Source organism: Salvelinus fontinalis, chromosome 25 (genome assembly GCF_029448725.1).
Source record: "Salvelinus fontinalis isolate EN_2023a chromosome 25, ASM2944872v1, whole genome shotgun sequence".
In the NCBI taxonomy this organism is placed as follows: Eukaryota; Metazoa; Chordata; class Actinopteri; order Salmoniformes; family Salmonidae; genus Salvelinus; species Salvelinus fontinalis.
The window spans coordinates 1,346,266-1,360,041 of record NC_074689.1 but is presented as its reverse complement, the minus strand read 5'-3'; the positions used below and the strand labels follow the sequence as shown (position 1 = coordinate 1,360,041).

The window sequence follows — 13,776 nt, the reverse complement described above, 5'->3', positions numbered from 1 at the left end:
ACATAATCATTGCCAATCACAAACACTGCCAGCCAGGATGACTTGAATGACCAAGATGTGTGAAGTCACCTGTTCTGACGGATGTCTCCTTCACTAACCCTTTGAAAAGAAATAACCATGAGCATGTGACTGCTGGAATTGAGATGGAGAAATCTCTTGCTATGAATGAGTCGGGGGTAAATCCATTTGATTTCAATCCCGTTTTGACAGCATCCCTTTTGATTTAAACAAAACTGTCCATACATGTTTTCCCATGGAAGAAGTGATCAGAATGTGACTTTTTGAACATGAATGCCAAAATGTTCAGAAATTAAAGGTGCTCAAATTGAACTCATTTTGCATACCCCACAATACCACGAGACATCCATGTCTTCTTCACTGGAAAATATAAACGGTCGAGTTTGATATCATTTAAAAGCTTACAAACTGTTGTCAAACTATTTTATTAGTTAACGTCAATTATCTACAAACGTGTAAACTGTTATTTTTTGTATTCTCATACGTTGTAGTTTAGACCCTATTTTACATAATCTAAGGTTGTGTCTGTCCCTCCATCGGTTGAGACAACATGTTCTTGAATACAGGGTGGGTGTCGTTTCAATCATAGAAATGGAATGAATAGATTGGACCTATCCCTTCATACCACTGCTATTTAGCTGGTACACCATTGAACTGTTTATTGTATTGACATTGTAACTTCTAATTACTACCACAAAGATGACTGCAGGTCCACCCATCGTCGAATGTCAACTTAAATGGCCATGTCTATTCTGTTTCTATGAGTTCAACAGATATTCCCAGTCAAGTCCGCGTTCTCTGACATGTGGACCTCCAACCATCTTTGTGGTACCATTTGACAGTTGAAATTTCAAATGTAGTCCCATTTATCAGCCAAAACATAACACCCACCCTGTATTCAAGAGCATGCTGTGTCTCAACCGATGGCGGGTACAACACCAAAACCTTAGATGATGTTAAATAATGTGAATATGAACAAATGTGTTTACACGTTTAGATAATTGACGTACGATGTTAAAGGGCAACATTGTTTTCCAGAAATTATGAAATAGTTTAACGACCCTTTTTGTAAGCTTTTAAATGATATCAGTCGCAGCAGTTTATATTTTCCAGTGATGAAGACATGGATGTCTCATGCTATGGTGGGGTATGCAAAATGGGTTCAATTTGAGCACCTTTCATTTCTGAATGTTTTGGCATTCATGTCCAAAAAGGACTTTTACATGTGTACTGTTATTTGCTGCACCAGTAGGGTAGCAAAAATCTGGTAACTTTCCCAAAAGTCCCACTGTTTCCCAGAAATCCTAGTCTGAAAATTTCCAGAATAAGCAGGACATCTGGAATTTTGCAACCTTACCAATAATAATAACCTGCTTACTCCACAGAGAGTGGAAGTTTGGACAGCTGCTAAATCTCTCCCGTCTCTTTCTCTGTCTGTGTGTGTTCTCAGGCGCCCTCCACTGAGCCCCCCAGGACAGACAGTCCCATGAGAGACGCCCCCTACTCACCTAGCACACAACCGGTATGTCCACCCCACCCCAACAACAGCCCTCCTTTCACATCCTCCTTTAAAGTCCCCTCATTGACACCTCTGCTTTCACAGCACCTATATCTGTTCTCTTTTTACATAATCCACTTCAGAGAGGGTAAATGTAGCATACCTGCTGGTTCATCCTCTTCCTCCTCCTCCCTCTTTCCCCCCCTCACACCCCTCCCCCCCTAGCCCAGTGCTCATTCCTCCAGCAGCTCCCTGTGTGCAGGCAGGGAGACCCGCTTCGTAAGTGGTCTGCTCTGGCCTGGCTTTGTCTGCTCAGCTTCCATAGACACCTATCAGTAGAGTCTGGCCCTTGGCTATTGTCAGCTGTTTATAATGAGTTGTACTACAGTGAAGCTATACTACAAGTGTAACTTTTTTAAACACATGCAACTGCTGAGCTTGCCATGGCCACTCATTACTGATGCTTTCTCTACTTCATGCAGTAGTAGATTCTGGCTGCATCCCAAATGGCACCCTAGTCCCCCTTCATTGTGCCACTACCTTTAACCAGGGCCCATAGGGAATAGGGTGCCATTTGGGATGCACACTCTGTTTTTGGAGATTGTTGAGGACCCTACTTGTCATTTGTGCTTTTAATTCTAGCCGTGTTGGAATTTGTAATGAACCCTGAGCTTTGCATTGAGAATGATGGTGAAATGTGTTTACCAAGTATTGGAATGTGTTCTGAGTAGGGCTGACACAATTACTGTGTAACTGACGGTTATGGATGAAGACCGTCATGAAAATAAAATAACTGTCATAACCGTAAAAAAAATATATATCTTAAATTTGCACTCATCAGACAAAAGGACAGATTTCCACCGGTCTAATGTCCATTGCTTTAGTTTCTTGGCCCAAGCAAGTATCTTCTTATCGGTGTCCTTTAGTAGTGGTTTCTTTGCAGCAATTCAGCCATGAAGGCCTGATTCACACAGTCTCCTCTGAACAGTTGATGTTGAGATGTGTTTGTTACTTGAACTCTATGAAGCATTTATTTGGGCTGCAATCTGAGGTGCAGTTAATTGCCGATTTCTGAGGCTGTTAACTCTAATGAACTTATCCTCTACAGCAGAAGTAATTCTGGGTCTTCATTTCCATTGGCAGTCCTCATGAGAGCCAGTTTCATTATAGCGCTCGATGGTTTTTGCGACTGCACTTGAAAAAACTTTCAAATTTCTTGACATTTTCCGTATTGACTGACCTTCATGTCTTAAAGTAATGATAGACTGTCGTTTCTCATTGCTTATTTGAGCTGTTCGGTCTTTTACCAAATAGGGCTATCTTCTGTCACAACACAACTGATTGGCTCAAACGCATTAAAAAGGAAAGAAATTCCACAAATTAACTTTCAACAAGGCACACCTGTTAATTGAAAACCATTCCAGGTTACTACCTCATGAAGCTAGTTGAGAGAATGCCTAGAGTCTGCAAAGCTGTCAAGGCAAAGGGTGGCTACTTTGAAGTTACTTTTTTTTTATTACTACTGATTCCATGTGTTGTTTTGTAGTTTTGATGTCTTCACTGTTATTCTACAATGTAGAAAATAGTAAAAAACCCTTGAATGAGTAGGTGTGTCCAAACTTTTGACTGGTACTATATATAGAATTTTAAAAATAAAAAGGGTTTGTAGCAAATGGGTCTTAGGTAAACTAGGCAACACCCCCCACAATCCAGCAGCAGCTCATAGAATTATAATGAGTAGAACAGGCTTGGAACCGCTAACCCTGGCAATTTGACTGGTAAACTCGGAATGCCCTGTATTGTGAAATCATTTCCATGATAATGTAGAATTATGTTCACTGATGTCGCCAATGGAATGTATTTTTTGTCATGTCAGTTGAGTTGAATCAACAAATCACAGCACATATTGATGGGTACACTTCCTTCTTTGCTCCTATGGGTAGTGGGTACACTCGCAATGGCTGCCAGTCCACCAATTGCTGGTAGCATACCACCCTGCATCCCACTGCTGGCTTGCCTCTGAAGCTAAGTAGGGTTGGTCCTGGTGGGGCCCTGGATGGGAGACCAGATGCTGCTGGAAGTGGTGTTAAAGAGCCAATAGGAGGCACTCTTTCCTTTGGTTTAAAAAAATATGTATCCGAATGCCCCAAGGGCAGTGATTGGAGACATTACCCTGTGTAGTGTACCGTCTTTCGGATGGGACGTTAAACCGGATTCCTGACTCTCTGTGGTCACCAACGATCCCATGACACTTATCGTAAGAGTACGGGGCTTAACCCTGGTGTCCTGGCTACATTCCCAATCTGGCCCTCATACCGTCATGGCCACCTAATCATCCCCAGCTTCCAATTGGCTCATTCATCCCTCCTCTCCCCTGTAACTATTCCCCAGGTTGTGATATAAATGAGAATGTGTTCTCATTCAACTTGCCTGGTAACATAAGTATAAAATAAAATACAATTATGCCATTATTGACTTGAATGGGGATGCCCGTTCTATTCATTCTATTTCTATGGCAGCACATACAGTGAGAACGGTTATTACGGCGACAGCGGTCATTTGGCTGGCCAATTACCGTCATCCAAAAATCCATGACCGTCACAGCCCTAGTTCTGAGCTACTTAACGTTATTCAGCTTCAGAGCCTATGTGTTACACATTTCAGAGCTAGTGTTAATTTTGCGTCGTCAGGGTAGCTCAAGTCAGGGTAGTAGTTGGGAAACCATTTTCATTTTGTGTGCATGTTTGTGTGAGACCCATGTTTGCGCCTGTAGAGAGCGCGCCTGTATGTTGAAAGCTCCGGGGTGAAGTTTTTCTCCAGGAACAGATTTAGTATCAGTTTCTCCTCCCCCAAAACTGACCCAGGAACAGCGTCTAGGGGTAACTTCGCCCTACACCTATGTTGAAATATTCGCATCGGGGTGTGTGGCTTGTCATGTAAGCCGTCATGTCAACTCCATGCATTATTCTGTATTTATTTTTTCAGGCAAGCATTCATTTCACCCCTACTGCACTGCCTGCCAAGGAGGATATCTCACCACTGAGTCCCTATGAGGTATTGACCTTAAATCCAGTCATAGAGAATGAATGGGGCAAGATCTGTGCTCTCATTGTCCATCATTGACAGTAAACATTCCATAGTCCGTTCTCCGTGCTATGACTGTTGTTCCTTCCCAAATTGCACCCTAAGTCCCTAGAAAAAGGGAATATGGTGCCATTTTGGACATAGGCTGCATTGAAATCTATGACGTTAACGTCTATTTTGTTGTGGTTTTCCCTTCCAGACAAGGCCAGGTGCCATCCAGCCCCTCTCCCGTGGTGGCGGGCCGATCACCTCGCCAGCCACTCCGGACGGGCACAGCAGTCCCAATCCCTTCCAGCATGGCCCCTCCCCCATCAACTCTCAGACCTTTGTAAGACCCCTCACCACCACGTAGGGTGAGGGTGAGACCCCCGCCCCCATCCTGGGTGCCGTCTCACAGCAGTGTCATTAATGCTCATCGCAACTATTTCCTACTATTTGTAGAAGCTACTTACCAAGGAGTTTGAGCTTGGTCCCTGTCCATGCATTCATTCGCGCACAGGGACTCGCTGTAAAAGCACTGTTGTTGAAGACAAGCGCCGTAAAAGTGGACTTGCATTCTCAGCAAGATATATCTAAGTCGCTACTACTTTAGCCAGAGCCAACCACAGGGGAGTTCTGACATTTTTCATTCCGTCTGGTGATTGGGCTAACCCTACTTCATCATCCAACTGCTATAAAGCAGCTATGGGTTGAATCTCAGCAATCTCAACAATCTCCCATGTTCCTGTATATAATGCTACCGCCGCCGAGTTGCGCACCCATTATCTGAGTTCCATAGCTTCAACAAGGCAGGCACAGCCTCATTCGCCCACCCCTACTGTCTGTCTCTTGCACATCCCCCTTCGCATCATCGTTTCTCCACCTTGTTATCACGCTGTCTTCAGCTTTTCTGTTTTTTCTCATAGTCTGCCCCTCTCCTTGTTCCTCTTTTCCTTGGCTCCTACCACTTCATGGACCCCCCCCCCCCCAGCTGCAGCCTCGTGCCCCCTCCCCCGACACGATCGATGAGTTCCCCCTGAACCCCAAGCAGGCATACAAGGCATTCGCCGCCGTGCCTCACTCGCTGGCCGTGCTGGAGCCTCCCCCGCAGGTAGGCAGGTCGCCCCACCCAGGCACCCCGCGGGCCCCAGCCAGCATGCTGTGATGGTCGTCGTCACTGTTTAGTCGCTCCGGCCCCCCCTTCACGACTGACGCAGGCCCCCCACCCTCAAAGCCTGTCCCCCCCCCCGTCTGGGCCTGTAACCGTGGTCCGTACTGTGTTGGAATGCAGTTGTGTGTACTCTTTGTTTTTGCACTGGTGGCGCGTGCTGTTCACAATTTCCATTCTGAAAGCAATCATTGATCATCAGCCATCTGTGTCTGTGCTGAGAAGTCCCATCTCAACCATTCTCATCACCTTGCCTGCTTTGTGTCCATAGAAATAGATTCTATCTCTGATTCTATTTCTATGTTTGTGCCTCTCCACTGTCTTTCTTTCTGTCCGTTCCAATGGCTGCCTCCTGTTTCCCTCTCACACGTTCTCTTCTGTGTCTATCAACAGGATCTGTTTGGCCAGAGGAGCAACGTCCAACCCAATCAGCCTTCCCCTTCTCCAGAGGTTAGCTATTGTACCACCAGTTACAATACAAGTTATAGACACAGCATTAATGGTCAAAAGTGTGTTTTTTGTTGTCTGTGTGATATCGAATGAGTTTGAATGGCAACGCAGGTCAGTATCAATCAATCAATCAATCAATTTTATTTTATATAGCCCTTCGTACATCAGATAATATCTCGAAGTGCTGTACAGAAACCCAGCCTAAAATATGTGTGTTAATGTTAATTAGAAGACATTGAAAAAGTGCCGATAAAACCTGCTTGAAGTGGCAAATTGGCGGTTGGTCATGTCCCATTTGGCTGACATGTTGAATTAAAACATGTTAGTTGAAATAAAATAAAATAATTTAAATACAGTAAGATTGAATTGAATTAAAACATAAGTTAGTTGAAATAAAATAAAATAATTTAAATACAGTAAGACATTGTTAGTTTGGCAAAAAAAAACTAGCCCGACGTGGGTTAAATCTTTAGGGTTACTCCATCTTTTTTCTGTCCGGTTGGTTTCTTATGTACATATGTACAACTTATGTACATGTGGTTCTTTCATCCTGAGCTGAACAACGAGGTGTTTGAGGATGAGGTAGAGGGGGACGGGGGAATGGGTATGGGTCAGGCAGCCCCCGTCTCTCCCCGACCCTTCCTCTCCTCTGACTGTCGGGACTATATGAGTCTGGCAGCAGTGCCACGCCTCTCCAGAGCCTCCATGGACATGGTTGTAAAGGTACCCCCCCTGCCCCACCATGGGTGCCCCCAATCGGGCTCAGATCGGACTGTGGTTTCCTTTGCTTTGATGGTGATGGCAGTGCCTATATCACTGTTACTTATAGTGAGAAGGGGCGGCGGTGCTACATTGGGTGTCAGAGGTGGGATCCTGTCAATAAATCATCCTCAGAATCAATCGTACCTAGTGGTGTTGGGTTGTGATTCGACTGCCTAATTTATGTTTTTCCCACCTGCTTAACAATCAATGAATATTGTGCTGGATATACTGTAAAACTTTCATAACTCTGTGATGATTCTCAATTGAAATGGTCATATCAAAGTATTTCAGTTTATTTAAAAAATCATCATATTTTCATGGACTTTGTTGTGAGATCTGGCTTATGTCTGTGTCCATTGAACATTTGATTGGGCAGGTCGAAACCAACCTCTGTCCCCATGGCCATGTTGCTCTTCCACCATCCTAACCACCCTATCCCCATGGTCCCCTCCCCCACAGACTCCATCACCTGGGGGCAGAGACAACCAGGAGCAGCGCTCCTTCAGGGACAGACAGAAGTACTTTGAAATCGACACGAAGCAGCAGATGCCCGACACCAAGCCCAAAGGCCGCGTGTCCCTGGTTGGAGCAGACGACCTGAAGAAGATGAGGGAGGAGGAAGGTTTGTGCCAGCCAGCTCCTTTTATTTCAAGCCCAAATAATACCCTTCACCCCCTTCTAGGGTTGCACATTTCTGGTAACTTTCCCAACATTCCCAGGTTTTGCAGAAATCCTGGTTGGAGGATTCTGAATTTGCTGCTTAATCCTTCATGATTCCGGTACTACTCCAGGAATTAATGAAAATCTTTTGGGGAAACTTACAGGAATTTTGCAACCCTAACCCCTTCTGAAAATGGTACAACTCTCTGGTTCATTTTGGTCAGAGAGACTAATGCTGCCTTCATAACATATCTTAGATTCTTAAATAGCAGCATGCGACTTGGAAATATCTACTTGAACGCCCCTCCAACTGGTAATTAGTAGTGGGAAATAGTCTCATCTGAGCTCCGACTTCTCCCACATGCTGAACTCTGACGTCACATACAATGGAAATTACCTCGAAAACAGCATTTTCGGCAGTTAAATGCAACAACACAACATTATTTAAATGCAACACCAAAACGTTATTTTTTATTTTTTAATCTGTTAATATGGTTTTTGAACACTAATTTGTTTACGAGCATGTTAGCTGTACTTTTCGTGCAGGTTGACGCAGCATTCTCAACGAGTTCAAAGCATGTGAATCCAAGCAACTCGTTGCTCCCAGTTTACAAGTTGTATTTTCAGAGTTTCCCACTTGTTATGAACGCAGCATAAGCTCTGATGAATTGAATCCTAATGGAACTATGTTTCTACAATCCCAAGAGAGGAGATTCGAGCAGCGGGCACGGGAGTACCTGATGGATGAAGATGACGAGGAGGAGGATGACCTGGTGAAGCAGATGGGAGTGTTGAAGGCCACGGGCAAAGTGCTGCTGGACGGGGTGGAGTACAAGGTGGAGCCTGTAGCCACCCCCCGCAGGCACTGTAACACGCCCCCCAGCTACAGCACCACACCCCCTAGCTACTGTGGCAGCTCAGGGTACAGCCTTTTCTCTTGAATTTATTAGGAAATGTACTTTAAATTAAGATTGATTGCTCATCATTATCAGTTGCCTATATTTTGAGTAATGGAAGATTATATTGTGTGAGGTTTTTTTATTTTAAATTCAGCTAATTAATGTTCCCTCATTTATGTTTGTGCCCATAGGCCCTCGTCAGTGGATGGTAAAGGAGACTACCAGAGGAATTCCTTAGAGGAGAGCTTCAGGCTGGAGCAGCAGAGGCCCAACTCCATGACTGGGTAAAGACAACAGAACATGTCCTAGATTTAAAATCACAAATTCATGTATGTGTTGATTATTATGGTCTCTGCAGTGGTGACGCTTCTCCCAAACTTGTGTGTAGTGACTCAGCACCTCTTCTGTGTGTAGTGACTCAGCACCTCTTTTGTGTGTAGTGACTCAGCACCTCTTTTGTGTGTAGTGACTCAGCACCTCTTTTGTGTGTAGTGACTCAGCACCTCTTCTGTGTGTAGTGACTCAGCACCTCTTCTGTGTGTAGTGACTCAGCACCTCTTCTGTGTGTAGTGACTCAGCACCTCTTCTGTGTGTAGTGACTCAGCACCTCTTCTGTGTGTGGTGACTCAGCACCTCTTCTGTGTGTAGTGACTCAGCACCTCTTCTGTGTGTAGTGACTCAGCACCTCTTCTGTGTGTAGTGACTCAGCACCTCTTATGTGTGTAGTGACTCAGCACCTCTTATGTGTGTAGTGACTCAGCACCTCTTCTGTGTGTAGTGACTCAGCACCTCTTCTGTGTGTAGTGACTCAGCACCTCTTCTGTGTGTAGTGACTCAGCACCTCTTCTGTGTGTAGTGACTCAGCACCTCTTCTGTGTGTAGTGACTCAGCACCTCTTCTGTGTGTAGTGACTCAGCACCTCTTCTGTGTGTAGTGACTCAGCACCTCTTCTGTGTGTAGTGACTCAGCACCTCTTCTGTGTGTAGTGACTCAGCACCTCTTCTGTGTGTAGTGACTCAGCACCTCTTCTGTGTGTAGTGACTCAGCACCTCTTCTGTGTGTAGTGACTCAGCACCTCTTCTGTGTGTAGTGACTCAGCACCTCTTCTGTGTGTAGTGACTCAGCACCTCTTCTGTGTGTAGTGACTCAGCACCTCTTCTGTGTGTAGTGACTCAGCACCTCTTCTGTGTGTAGTGACTCAGCACCTCTTCTGTGTGTAGTGACTGCCGAGTCTCCTGCAGTGTGTGTGAGGTGTTGTGTGGAGTGTTAGCAGTGTGTTTTGACATTTTGTGTTCCTCCCTCTCCACCCAGTCTGATCCCAGTGTACCCTGGAGAGTCGGGGGCTCCCATCCGGACGGCCAAGGCAGAACGGAGGCAACAGGAGCGGCTGAGGATGCAGAGTCCAGAGCTGGCCCCAGCCGGAGACAAGGACCTCTCCCCTTCCGAGAAACGGGCTTTGGAAGCCGAGAAGAGAGCCATGTGGAGAGCAGCAAGGTACACACTTACACACACACACACACACACACACACACACACACACACACACACACACACACACAACACACACACACAAGCAGGACACAGACACACACACACACACACACACACAAGCAGGACACACACACACAAGCAGGTCACACACACACAAGCAGGTCACACACACACAATCACAAAAGTACATTTGAATATGTGTGAACAAAATAAAGGGACAGAGATCAATATGCTCTAAATACTGAGCTAGGTAGAGAACATCAGGGACAAGATTCCTCTTTGCCTTCCCAACCTATTTTTCTGTGTTTTTATTTTTGCAGATGTCATGTTTCTTATCTTTTCCTCGCGTTATAGTGACTGATTATCAGAGATTCCTCTTAAAGGAACTTGGGTAGTTAAATAAAGGTTAAATAAAAAATTATAATAATTTACATTTGAGTCATTTAGCAGAGGCTCTTATCCAAAGTGACTTAGTTAGGAGTGCATACATTTTTGTACTGGTCCCCCGTGGGAATCGAACCCACAACCCTGGTGTTGCAAAGGCCATGCTCTCACTCATCTACATACAATACCCCATAATGACAAAGTGAAAACCATGTTTTTAGATATTTTAGCAAATGTATTGAAATTTAAATGCAGACTTCTTATTTACATAAGTATTCACACCCCTGAGTCAATACATGTTAGAATCACCTTTGGCAGTGATTACAGCTGTGAGGCTTTCTGGGTAAGTCTCTAAGAGCTTTGCACACCTGGATTGTACAATATTATTGCATATTATATTTTTTTTTATTCTTCAAGCTCTGTCAAGCTGGTCGTTGCTAGACAGCCATTTTCAAGTCTTGCCATAGATTTTCAAGCAGATTTAAGTCAAAACTGTAACTATACCACTCAGGAACATTCAGTGTCGTCTTGGTAAGCAACTCCTCTGTATATTTGGCCTTGTGTTTTAGGATATTGTCCTGCTGAAGTATGAATTTGTCTCCCAGTGTCTGTTGTAAAGCCAGGTTTTACTCTAGGATTTTGCCTGTGCTTAGCTCTATTACGTTTCTTTTTATCCTAAAAAAAACTCCCGAGTCCTTGCCGATGACAAGCATACCCATAACATAATGCAGCCACCACCATGCTTGAAAATATGGAGAGTGGTACTCAGTAATGTGTTATGTTCGACTTGCCTCAAACATATTCAGGACATAAAGTTCATTTCTTTGCCACATTTTTTGCAGTTTTACTTTAGTGCCTTGTTGCGAACAGGATGCGTGTTTTAGAATATTTTTATTCTGTACAGGCTGCCTTCTTTTCATTCATTTAGGTTAGTATTGTGGAGTAACTACAGTGTTGTTGATCCATCCTCCTATCACAGTCATCAAACTCTGTAACTGTTTTAAAGTCATCATTGGCCTCATGGTGAAATCCCTGAGTGGTTTCCTTCCTATCCGGCAACTGAGTTAGGAAGGACACCTGTATCTTTGTAGTGATTGAGTGTATTGATACACCATCCAAAGTGTAATTAATAACCTCACTATACTCGAGATATTCAGTTTCGTTATTATTTTACCCATCTACCAATAGGTTCCCTTTGCGAGGTATTGGAAAACCTCCCTGGCCTTTGTGGTCGAATTTGTGTTAGAAATCCACTGCTCGACTGAGGGACATTTGCCACAGTAGGTAGCGCGCTGGACTTCGGGCTAGAAGGTCGAGGGTTCGAGACCTGCTCCCTGCCTGTTTCATCACTCAACGAAAATATAGGCCTAGTCGTATATTTTGCTAGCCAAGCCGGCTGGACGTTCATTCTGTCGGTTAGGTTGCCAGAGACGCGACCCAGTCTTTTTGTTATACAGTGGGGAGAGCAAGTATTTGATACGCTGCCGATTTTGCAGGTTTTCCTACTTACAAAGCATGTAGAGGTCTGTAATTTTTATCATAGGTACACTTCAGCTGTGAGAGACGGAATCTAAAACAAACATCCAGAAAATCACATTGTATGATTTTTAAGTAATTAATTTGCATCTTAACCCTCTTATCCATTGCTTGCTAGCCAACTACGGCTAAACAGTCAGGTCAAACAGTGCAGCTAGAATAACCACAAAGTAGCTGCATGTGCATTTGTTTAAACTGTTTAGGATTTCTCCTGGGATAGAAATGTGCTCTCTCGTCAGGACACTGTTCAGAGTAGCTAGCCAACTACACAGCTAACACAATCACTTCAAACTGAAGCTGGTAAAACAGCAAATTAGCTGCATTTCATGTCGTTTGACCTGTTTTTCTATTGAAATGTCTTTGTATATATCCATTCAAATTATGCGGATTCCAGATTTTCGACTGGCTGAGAAAAGATGTCCGTTCATTCTATTGGTTAGGTTGCCAAAAACGTGATACAGTCGTGAAGTCTTTTTGTTCTATATGTATGGGCGCGACCAAGTCGTTCTTTCTAAATGTTCCGTTGCCATGCTTCCTGGCAACATTCTTCTCCCTTGCTTGCTAGCTAGACAACTACGGCTAACACAGTCACGTTAAACCGTGCAGCTAGAATAACAGCTGCATTTCATTTCACCTGTTTTTCGATTGATATTCCTTTCTATATATCCATCAAAATGTTTATTTCGACTGGCTGAGAAAATACGTTCATTTTCAAGAGGACAGTGGAGATTAAATATATACTGAACAAAAATATAAACTTAACAAATTCACAGATTTTACTGAGTTACAGTTCATATAAGGAAATCAGTCAATTGGAATAAATTCAGTAGGCCCTAATCTATGGATTTCACACAACTGGGCAGGGGTGCAGCCTTGGGTGGGCCTGGGAGGGCATTGTCCCACCACGTGGCAGCCAGGCCCAGCCACTGGGTTGCCAGGCCCAGCCAATCAGAATGTTTTTTTCCCCACAGAAGGGAAAACCCCACATTACAGACAGAAATACTCCTCAGCATTTATATTTTTGTTCAGTGTAATATTGAAACTATGTTGCAAATTCTAGAGACAGACAGCAAGGTTGTTTCAACTAAATGTTAGGCTAGAAGAAAGTCTAAATGTCAAGATGCCTTTTACAGTGGAGATCAAGTTAATGAATTGGCTGGCTGTGCTGATGGCACAGTGAATGAGCATGATTTCTCAGATGGAACAGAAAACAAGATTCCCATTTTTGCGTCACAGGCTTACCGGTGCTAAATGTTTTTTTTAGTATGGCTTAGAACGCGTCTCCCGACCAATCACAATGCTTGTTTTGACCAACCCGTTGTAGAAAAATCTTGTTAAACACTGTTATTGCACGCAGAGTGAGTCCATGCAACTTTTGTGACTTGCAGTGCCTTCGGAAAGTATTAAGACCCCTTTCCTTTTTCTACATTTTGTTACGTTACAGCCTTATACTCAAATGCATTTATTTTTTAATTAAAAAGTCTAATCTACACACAATACCCCTTAAAGACAAAGCGAAAACAGGTTTTTAGACATGTTTGCAAATGTATAAAAAAACAGATACTTTATTTACATAAGTATTCAGATCCTTTGCTTTGAGACACTCAAATTGTGTCTCAAATTGCTCAGGTACATCATGTTTCCATTGATCAATCTTGAGGATGTTTCTACAACTTGTTTGGAGTCCACCTGTGGTAAATTCAATTGATTGGTCATGATTTGGAAAGGCACACACCTTTTAAGATAAGGTCACACAGTTAACAGTGCATGTGTTACCCTTCCAATGAGCTAATCATATAAACTACAACGCGACAAGTACGGTTTACTTCACTTGTAATCATCTCAGC

General features: G+C 43.7%; 1 protein-coding gene across 5 annotated transcripts in view; it reads left to right on the top strand.

Moving 5' to 3' along the window:
* The window catches only part of LOC129822730 (protein scribble homolog), a 127,221-nt gene that overhangs the window by 97,314 nt on the left and 16,131 nt on the right, over positions 1–13,776 (top strand). For 3 of the 5 annotated variants that reach the window (XM_055881074.1, XM_055881076.1, XM_055881075.1), the window contains 8 exons: positions 1,469–1,540; positions 4,502–4,570; positions 4,800–4,928; positions 6,141–6,197; positions 7,419–7,581; positions 8,325–8,541; positions 8,710–8,802; positions 9,830–10,012. In XM_055881074.1, coding sequence (XP_055737049.1) covers positions 1,469–1,540; positions 4,502–4,570; positions 4,800–4,928; positions 6,141–6,197; positions 7,419–7,581; positions 8,325–8,541; positions 8,710–8,802; positions 9,830–10,012 — 983 coding nt within the window. Of the gene's footprint in view, positions 1–1,468; positions 1,541–4,501; positions 4,571–4,799; positions 4,929–5,570; positions 5,691–6,140; positions 6,198–6,752; positions 6,921–7,418; positions 7,582–8,324; positions 8,542–8,709; positions 8,803–9,829; positions 10,013–13,776 lie in introns of all 5 variants that reach the window. The other 2 variants (XM_055881072.1, XM_055881073.1) reach the window with 2 other exon arrangements.